The sequence below is a fragment of the Engraulis encrasicolus genome, chromosome 2 (assembly GCF_034702125.1).
Source record: "Engraulis encrasicolus isolate BLACKSEA-1 chromosome 2, IST_EnEncr_1.0, whole genome shotgun sequence".
Taxonomy (NCBI): Eukaryota; Metazoa; Chordata; class Actinopteri; order Clupeiformes; family Engraulidae; genus Engraulis; species Engraulis encrasicolus.
Genome location: NC_085858.1, coordinates 33476017 through 33486016, shown reverse-complemented (window position 1 = coordinate 33486016; position 10000 = coordinate 33476017). Strand labels below are relative to the sequence as shown.

General features: G+C 45.9%; 1 protein-coding gene across 6 annotated transcripts in view; it reads left to right on the top strand.

Annotated features, from left to right (window-relative positions):
• Positions 1-10000, top strand: part of LOC134437622 (dedicator of cytokinesis protein 7-like) — a 122236-nt gene that overhangs the window by 68230 nt on the left and 44006 nt on the right. For all 6 annotated transcript variants that reach the window (XM_063187111.1, XM_063187135.1, XM_063187129.1 and 3 more), the window contains 4 exons: positions 182-352; positions 1804-1943; positions 5337-5506; positions 9791-9939. In XM_063187111.1, coding sequence (XP_063043181.1) covers positions 182-352; positions 1804-1943; positions 5337-5506; positions 9791-9939 — 630 coding nt within the window. The remainder of the gene's footprint in view (positions 1-181; positions 353-1803; positions 1944-5336; positions 5507-9790; positions 9940-10000) is intronic.

Below are 10000 nucleotides of genomic sequence, written 5' to 3'. Positions count from 1 at the left end.
TCTCATCTGTGCAATTTATGTGTGCCTACTGTATGCTTATGCCTATCTGTGTGTGTGTGTGTGTGTGTGTGTATGTGTGTTCTACATGCATGCATGTTTTTATGTCCGTGTGTGTGTGTGTGAGTATCTGTCCCTCTGTCTCTCTGTCTGTCTGTGTATTTATCTGTGTCTGTGTTCCCAGATTTCCACTAAGCTGCACACGTCTCAGAACCCCAGTGCACTGACGGCTCTGCGTATGGACTTCATGCGCATCGTGTGCAGCCACGAGCACTACGTGACCCTCAACCTGCCCTGCTCCACCCTCAGCCCCCCCGCCTCCCCTTCGCCCTCCACCTCCTCCACCACCTCACAGGTAAGGACCAGCAATCGGGCAATTCTGGCCCGAGGTCATTTCCCGATCCTCCCCTAGGGCCAACTAATTAGGACTAACTAGGTCCTACCGTGGTCCTAACGGTAGGGCACTCGTCTACTACGTGGCTGACCCGGGTCGATTCCAGCCCGGGTCCTTTGCCGACTCTTCCCCGTCTTTCTCTCCCTGCTCACTTCCTGTCACTCCTTCACTGTCCTGTCATACAAAAATAGTCAAAAGACCAAAAAAAAGGCCTAACTACTACTCATGTTCCTGCAGCATCCTCAGCACCCCCACCCCCAATTTGGTTCAATGACAGCACGCTAATTTGAAAGTACAAGTCAGAGAACTGGAACTGACTGGCAGAACAGGATGAATGAAGGCATGGAATTGAATTGAGGCATTGAATTGAATTGTCCATGCCCCGCATTGCATTGCATTTCTGAATCGAATATTGTTGATACCACTACTAAACAGTGCCATCATCAGGCAGCACACGGGTCATGATGACTTGGTGCTACATGTTAGTAGCTTCATGACATGACACTTTGTACTACAGTGACTTTGGTAGGTGTCTGTAAGCAGAATTTGCCAATGTTGTGTTTTCAAATGACATTTGAATGTGTCATTGTAATGAATGATCGCTAGGCGTGCCATATTGTCCTTTCCTGGCCCTGGTAACTTGTTAACACACAGACAGCAGTATTCATACAGCTTCCATACATTATTCTCGTCTTCCAACTGGTTCAGGAAGTTCCTTTTTAGAGTGGAACTCAAAACCCTGAACATACAAATAATATTTCTGTTCAGAACAAAACAATTGGCAAAACGTCTGGTTTCAAATTCCTGGTGTAGACTTCAAATGCAGCACAGACTTGCATATTCTCTGAGATACATACAGCACTTCCTGTTTCTCGTGGTCTGCTTCCTGCCTTTCCAAGCGTCCCGTGGCTTCCATAAACATCATTGTCTCCCTGTCATCCTTGTCTGTCTCCTTTCGTCTATTCTTACCCCCTCTTTTTCTTTCCCTTCATCCCTCTCCCTCTCTCCCTCTCTCTCTCTCTATCCCTTCATCTCGCTTGGTCTGCCTTCCTCTTTCTGTCTCCTTCCACCCCCGGCATCTCTCTCTCTCTCTCTCTCTCTCTCTCTCTCTCTCTCCTCTCCCTCTCCTTCTCCCTCTCCCTCTCCCTCTCCTCTCTCTCTCTCTCTCTCTCTCTCTCTCTCTCTCTCTCTCTCTCTCTCTCTCTCTCTCTCTCTCTCTCTCTCTCTCTCTCTCTCTCTCTCTCTCTCTCTCTCTCTCTCTCTCTCTCTCTATCTCACTCATGTACTCACTCACTCATTCATTCTCTCTCTGTCTCTCTCTCTCTCTCTCTCTGTCTCTCTGTCTCCCCCCTCTCTCTCTCTCTCCGTCTCTCTCTCTCTCTTTCCTCTCTGTCTCCCCCCCCTCTCTCCAGAGCTCTGCGTTCTCGTGTCAGGTGCAGGATCAGGGGGTGCAGAGCATGTTCGAGTTGTCCGTCCCGTTCCGCCATCAACACTTCCTGTCGGGCCTGCTGCTGTGTGAACTAGCCCTCATCCTGGAGCCAGATGGAGAGGGGTGAGGGGAGCACACACAAACACACACACACACACGTGCGCGCACGCACACGCGCACACACGCGCGTGCGCACACACACGCGCACGCACACACACAAATGCATTAGACACACATGCACACATGCATGCAGACAACACTTACGCACGCACACACACACACACGCACACACACACATACACACATATACACATATGCATGCATGAGACACACGCACACATGCATTAGACACACACACACACGCACAGATATGCATGCAGACAACACATACACACACATATTTACACACACACACACACACACACACACACACACACACACACACACACACACACACACACACACACACATTAGACATGCTCATGCATATGCACACACACACACACGCAAACCACACTCATGCAGATAACACACACACACACACACACACACACACACACACACACACACACACACACACACACACACACACACACACACACACACACACACACAGACAACATACACAGACACAATGTACACATACATTAGACACACACACACTAGAAACACACTTAGGCATGGGTATACAAACATGACTACAGATGTGTACATACTAGAGCTGGGCGGTGTACGGTTAAAAAACCGTGATCTCGGTTTACACTACACAAGGTTCTCTTTTTGATGAGAGACGGTTTTGTTGTTGTTGTTTATAGCCTACTATGTTATGTGCGTGAGCTTCATACTCTGTGTCACACTTCCAAAGATTCTTCTAATTCATAAGTCTCTGACACTTCATTTCAACTCTGCTAAGTCCACTGTTGTTGCTGTTCTACTAGGGAATGTCACCACAATGTAAGATGTTGATTGAACTAATACAATAATTGGTTACGCGCTAGAGGCTAGTGAGAGTGAAACATGCTGAACACACATGGCATGGATGAATCATGACAAACATTTCAATTCATTTAGCCTACCTTTGATCTCACAAAGTTAAATAAAAGGCAATTCTATGTGGTGCTAATGTTAACAGGCTACAACAGTTATCTGATTCTTAACTGTATTTAATTACCATCCCAACTGTGTGCGCAGTGCTGTTAAGACTGCTTATAAGCTAAAGTAGCCTAGCTTTCAAATGCAATGGGCAGACAAGATACATTGCTACATTGCTATATTTGTTTGAAATGATTTGGGGGCAAAATAGGAGCGAAACACATCGCAATATGACACAAACTACCGGACAAAATACCTTCTACGTTGGATTTGGACTTTAATTCATAGACAATATGCACACAATGTCAAGTAAATCCATTTGTTTTATCAGTGTCTGTCTTCAGTCTGTTTCGTTTCTGTCCCACTGTTGTTTACTCGCTGCTAGTCCAGCGGCAGCGCAACGCGCCGGATGTGTTGCCAGGTGTAGAACGACAAATAAGCCATTAGTGTTGCCAGGTGTAGAACGAAATAAGCTGTTTTGGGCTGTCTTGGAAAAAAAGCCCAAAACAGCTGTTTATAATCATTTAACCCTTCTTCCTTGAAAAATCTGACACCCTGGTCAAGATTTTAGGTTATTTTATGAAATCCTGCATTTTCCCCTTTGTTGGATAGGGAAATATAAACTATAAATTATAGAAAATATTATTGAAATGAAAAAATGATTAAATATAAATGGAGATTAATTTAAATTCATGATTTTATCTCATTTTAACATTTCATTTCAGATCTTTTCCTCAGAAAGATAAAGATTTGTGGGGAAATCGTCGCATATCAAAAAACCGTGCAGAAAACTGGGATATCAATTTTCATCAAGAAAACCGTGATGCTAATTTTTTCCAAAACCGCCCAGCCCTAGTACATACAGAGATGCATCATGCAGGCACACACACACATGCTGTACATTCACACAGATGTGGACATACAAATACACATGGACCTTAGATATACAAACACGCACATGGACATACAAACACACATACAGGTGCATGTGTACACACACGTATGCAGTCACCCTCAGACACACACAAACACACTTGGTGGGAGAGGAAGAGAGTAGAGAAACTCAAGCGTGCATTTAGAACACATAGGCGCAACATTCCAGCTTCCAGAACACTGGGAAAGAACATGCTAAGACACTTACTGTACAGAGCATGAGCTCCCATAGGACCCATAAGTATGAAAACAGGCCGTTAGATTGCAGATCAAGTATTTTTTAATAATTTAGCTATGCATTCATGAACGCATGCACACACACATGTCCACACATGTGCACACTCATACACATGTGCACACGCATGCACATACACGCATGCACATACACGCTCACACGCACACAGACACACACGCACACAGACACACACGCACACAGACACACACACACGCACACAGACACACACACACGCACACAGACACGCACACACAGACACAGACACACACACACACACACACACACACACACACACACACACACACACACACACACACACACACACACACACACACACACACACACACACACACACACACACACACACACACACAAATCAACACCCAGACACCTCCGCCTATCACAATGACTCATGCTGCGATTCCCATATAGACATGGTGTCACAGGGGTGGAATGCACACACACACACACACACACACACACACACAGACATGTGGATGTATACATTGACACGGACTCTTACACACAGCATGACACACATAACAGTCTTGGATTCAGCCCAGCAGAGTGTGTATATGGGGCAAAAGACAAGCTGATGACAGAAACACTGTACACACACATTCCAGCTCTGGGGCCCCAACACTGCTACTGTTATTTTCTCCTCCTCTGTCCTGCTGCTCCCTTCTTTCTTCCTTTCTTTCTTCCTCTCTGTTATTTGCACTGTTTTGCTCACTCACTCTTCCTCTTTCTTTCTTTGTATCTTACCTTTGTCTTTCTTTCTTTCTTTGGACGCCCTCAAATACAAGATATTATATATCAAGGGGCTATCCCCCTAAAAACAATCAATTCAAATTTCCTTCTTTCTTCCTTTCTTCCTTTCTTTCTTACTTTCTTTCTTACTTTCTATTTTCTTGTCGATTCTTTTATGATTCTTTTACTCTCTCTTCTCTATGTCTACACCCAAAGTCTATGTCTATGTCTGCATGGGAAAGCAAGAAAGGTAATTTCAATGTAAAGAAATTGACAATAAAACCGACTTGACTCTCTCTCTCTCCATCTCTCTCCATCTCTCTCTCTCTCTCTCTCTCTCTCTCTCCATCTCTCTCTCTCTCTGTCTCTCTCTCTCTCTCCATCTCTCTCTCTCTCTCTCTCTGTCTCTCTCTCTGTCTCTCTCTCTCTCTCTTTCTCTCTCGCTCTCTCTCTCTCTCTCTCTCTCTCTCTCTCTCTCTCTCTCCCTCCCTCCTTCTCTCCACCAGGGTGTTCTTCCTGCATAAGAAGGCCATCTCTGCGCTGCACTCTCTGCTGTGTAGCCATGACTCTGACCCGCGCTACAGCGACCCGCAGGTGCGCGCCCACGTGGCCCAGCTCTACCTGCCACTCATCCCCCTCGTCATGGAAACGCTGTCACAGCTGCACGACTTCACCGGTGAGACCCAGATGATGTCACTCTCTGCGTGTGCCGATGTCTTTGTGTGTGAGCGTATGTGTGCACACCTGCGTGTGTGTGTTTTGTCTAATGTTAACTAGCTGTCTGTGTCACTCCCCCTCTGTGACTGAGATTGTGTGTGTGTGTGTGTGTGTGTGTGTGTGTGCGTGTGCGTGTGCGTGTGCGTGTGCGTGTGCGTGTGCGTGTGCGTGTGCGTGTGCGTGTGCGTGCATACCTGCCTGCGTGCGTGCCTGCGTGCGTGCGTGCGTGCGTGTGTGCGCTGTGTGCACGTGCCTGCACGTCTGTGTGTGTGCGTGCGAGCGTGTCAGTGCAAGCCTGTGAGTGTATGTGTGCACACAGCTGTGTGTGTGTGCGTGCCTGTGGGTGTGCATTCATATTGTCCAAAGATGAGGTCATCGGGGCCTTTCCACCTCTGTAGATCTGTCACAGCCGCTGCAGACGGTTTACAAGTCTGGTCGGAGCTGTTGCCAGTCGCATCACACATGAATACAAACCCGCGATCAGGGGCCTGCAGGGTGCTTTGCGTTCCCCAGCAGGTGGTGTAATGACTATCCCAGATGAGTTACTCACTTCACTGTAAACCAGTGGTTCCCAAACTGGGGGCCGGAACCCCTATGGGGATCGCGGAGGGACTGAAGGGGGGTCGCGGACTAAAGGAACTTGAATTCACTTGTGAGGTTAATACATGTATTTCCTGTCTGGATTTCTAGCAGTATTAGCGGACAAACTATTAATGGAAAATTTAGCAATATCAATGGACAAAAAAATTGCCTTGGGTCACGAAAGTATTCTTAAGTCCACAAAAAGTTGGAAAGGTTTGGGAACCACTTCTGTCAACTAAACTCTGAGGAATTGGCAAAGCTTCTAACAGCACCGTGAGTCCCGTAGCGAGTCTCTCTATTCACATAGCACAATAAGCCACAGGGCTCTCTCTTTTTTTTCTTTTAAGAGGTTCCCCCCTTTCTAAAATACTCACGACCAAAACCACGTTTTGAAATAATGCACTGGGAAAAGGATGATGCGAATAACGTTGGCAGCATGACAATGTTCCTATACAGTAGAACACTTTTCTGTTGCACTTTACTTGACGCCGCTGTATTTTGCATGACATGACCGTGTCATAAATAATAGTGTAAAACGGTGTCATGACATAGTCATGGACGAGTCATAAGCATTATGTCAATGTCATAAATGTTGTATGGTCACGAAAAGTTGACATTTAGGTCTTTACCATAACCAAATTTCACTTATTGGCAACAGCCATAAATGCTGAAATTGGAGAAGAAGGGAGAAGGATTTGCACATTGCTTTCCAAGGACTTAATTTCTTGCAAAGGACTCGTATAATGAATGCACCCAACCATGTGTGGGCAGCTGTGGCCTAAAGGTTAGGGAGGTGGACTTACAGTAAGATCAGAGGGTTGTGGGATCGAAACCCACCTTTACTGCAATGCCTTGTAAAGAAATTGAAAGTGGCTTTGGAAAGTGTAATGTAATATAATGTAATGTAATGTGTGGACCCATGAGGACCCACTTTCAGGACCTGTCAGGGTAAGTTTCCGGCTTCTTTCTCCCCCTTGCCTTCATGAGGTTGGAGGGGTGTGTGTGACTGACTGTGGGAGAGCTTACACTGAGTCACAACTGTCTCAGAAGTCACGATGGAACTTGGCCATGGCTTAAACTCTTGGGGTATTGACTAATACGCCGGGGACCCGTGTTCGATTTCGGCCCGAGGTCATTTCCTGATCCTTCACAAGCTCTCTCTCTCTCCCACTCACTTCCTGTCACCGTCTCAAACTGTCCTATCAAATAAAGGCATAAATTCCCCTAAAATATTTTTTCTAGTCTCAATTACACAGAATTCACAGGACCCGAGGGTAGGACTGGGTACCGAAATTCGGTTCCTTAATGGAATTGAATGAAAGGCTAAGGTTCTACTTGGCATCGAAACGTGCCTTGGCTGTCGGTTCCACATTTCGGTTCCTAGATGTCCATCATGTCAGTTATCATTTCGCATTTATAACCCCTGAACGTTAACGCCGTCAGAACGGCAGTCGCTTCTGGCAAAAAATCTGGTAACATTAATTGTGATCATTCGGGCTTGCAGAGACTGCTGGCAGGCTACAACCCCCTTTTAAACAGGTCGTCAAATCATCTGGATACTAACGCTGTTACGAGAGAATCTACCATCAGCCCATCTTCAATTTGTGTAGGTTTACCGAGAAGAGTAGCCTATTTCTAGCGTTTGTAGACGGCAAAGAATTCAAACTTTGTCTTCGACACAGCCACTGCGAGCCAAGAAACAGCAAGAGGTGTGCAAACGAAGCATTCCATCATTCTCACGCAGATGGTTACATCGGCGTATGAGGAAAGTAAAAGTCGGCAACACTGTTCACTCCACCATGAATCATCAAACAGTGTTGGGGACCTTTTCCCTTTAGTGGTGGGTGCGCGCATTCTCTGACTTTTTGGATTACACCGTGAATCATTGCAAAGTTTAAATTTCATGTCAATAAAATGTAAACTCATATCAGAAGCATCAGGTGAGCTCAGTCACTTTTGGCCGCGAGAGACTTTCTTTGTGCCACGGAACGCAGTAACGTGGATTATTGAAACTGAAGACTTGATTTCTTCTATGTGGATATTTTTTTCCCGTTTGGTAGCCTATAATTACGGACCATGCAAAGAACTTGAAACAGAGCGCGCCCAGTGCTTCACTGCGTGCGTAACAAGCTATAGCCAAGTCGCCTCCGCCCGTTCCCCAAATCCGCCCGCCTACTTATAAGTGATGATAGTTGTATCCACTGTTTAAGTCAGGAATGGATATCGACATGGTTGTATGAGTTTGTATGCTTACTATTTGAAACGGAGATGACATTTAAAACCGAGTCAAACGGCCATAAACAGCATTGTAATGAAGGGTGTCGTAACGGCAGCATGAAGGTGGAACTTTAATTTCACAACGACATTCTGGCTAAAAACTCGCCCTGGCTGCTTCCCTGTTTCGCTTTAGGACTACAAGTGTGAACGAAATAAGCAAAACAGCATGAAGGAATAACAGTAGGCTAACGGAAATACCGACGTGACCTGAAATCAAGCGGGCGGAATTGGGAGCCTTTCGCCGGCGAATTGTGCTGAAACTAGATTTTGGACATGCTGGACGTTATCTCCAAATTACGATAGAAAGGGCCACCAATGTTAGCTAATATTGCTCATTACCTCATCTACACAGTTGCCGCTATCCAAAAATATACGATAGCATAATCAAATAGTATTTGAAATAGTGACATTATCACGTTCACAGTGAAGTGATCAGTGAAGTGGGCGGAATTTGGCGACCTTACTTGTTTTAAAAGTGTAGAACAGCATACCTGTTAGCTACAAAAAACTGCAAAATTGCCTGATTTTAAGACAAAAGTTGGAAAAGTTTCAACAGGCCAAATCCTGACAGTCAACGGGGCGGCAGTGACAGGTCAGACAGTACACCATGCTTTTCCATTTAACAGTCCCTGCGCGAGGCCAAAATCCCCTCACACAGGGCATGTTTTAAAAGGAGCGTGTGCAGCGTAAAAAATGAAATATGAGCTTCTCCTTGTTGTTTTGCCGCTCAAGTTGTCTGGGGCTGATGCAAAACTTCATGCTGGTTCAGTTTGTAATCAGGTAAATTTGCACGATTGTCTGTGCGATTGCCATGAACATCGACTGTATGACTATGACCTGATGCTCCGATGCAAAGATGCACACCCACGAAATGGATAGGGTTGGATTTAGATTGTAGTTCTCAATTTAAAATAAATTCCCGGGAACTTCAACTGGATAATAAGGTACGCTCGGTGGCCGTTTGAGATTTTTAAACATTTCGTTCAGCGTTTATAAATTAGGAACCGAAAATGGCACCGTCAGGAACCGGCATTGAAACGTAGGTTCTGGAACCGGAACCGAAACCGAAAAATTCTGATCGGTACTCAGCCCTACCCGAGGGTGTGTCTTGGCTACTGTCATAACGGAAGGGTGGGTGTGGAGTATTCTCATAACCACTATTTGGTGTGTGCGTGTGCGCGTGCGTGCGTGCGTTGGCTAGGTGTGTTATTTAGGTTTGTTTGCTTGCCTATATTCATGCACGGTCCTCTTGCATTGAACATTGGTACTTTGCCCTCATGGAGCAAATAACATAAATTACATTGGCAAGGTTAGCATTTATACATACTAATCACACTAATTTATACAAACTAATAGTTTTTGCTGCTTGTTGTGTCCCATTCAGATATGTCCCCTCAGCGCGTGAGACACGCCTCTGCCCATGCGGACGACGGGGACCCGGACAACGGCACCATCAACCAATCAGTGGCCATGGCCATTGCCGGATCGCCCCTCCCCCACGCCAAGGCCAACCCCTTCGCCATGCCTACAACCGTGAGTAGAGATGCGCTTTACCTGCTCAACACACGCATACACACTCGCAAGCGCACAAGTG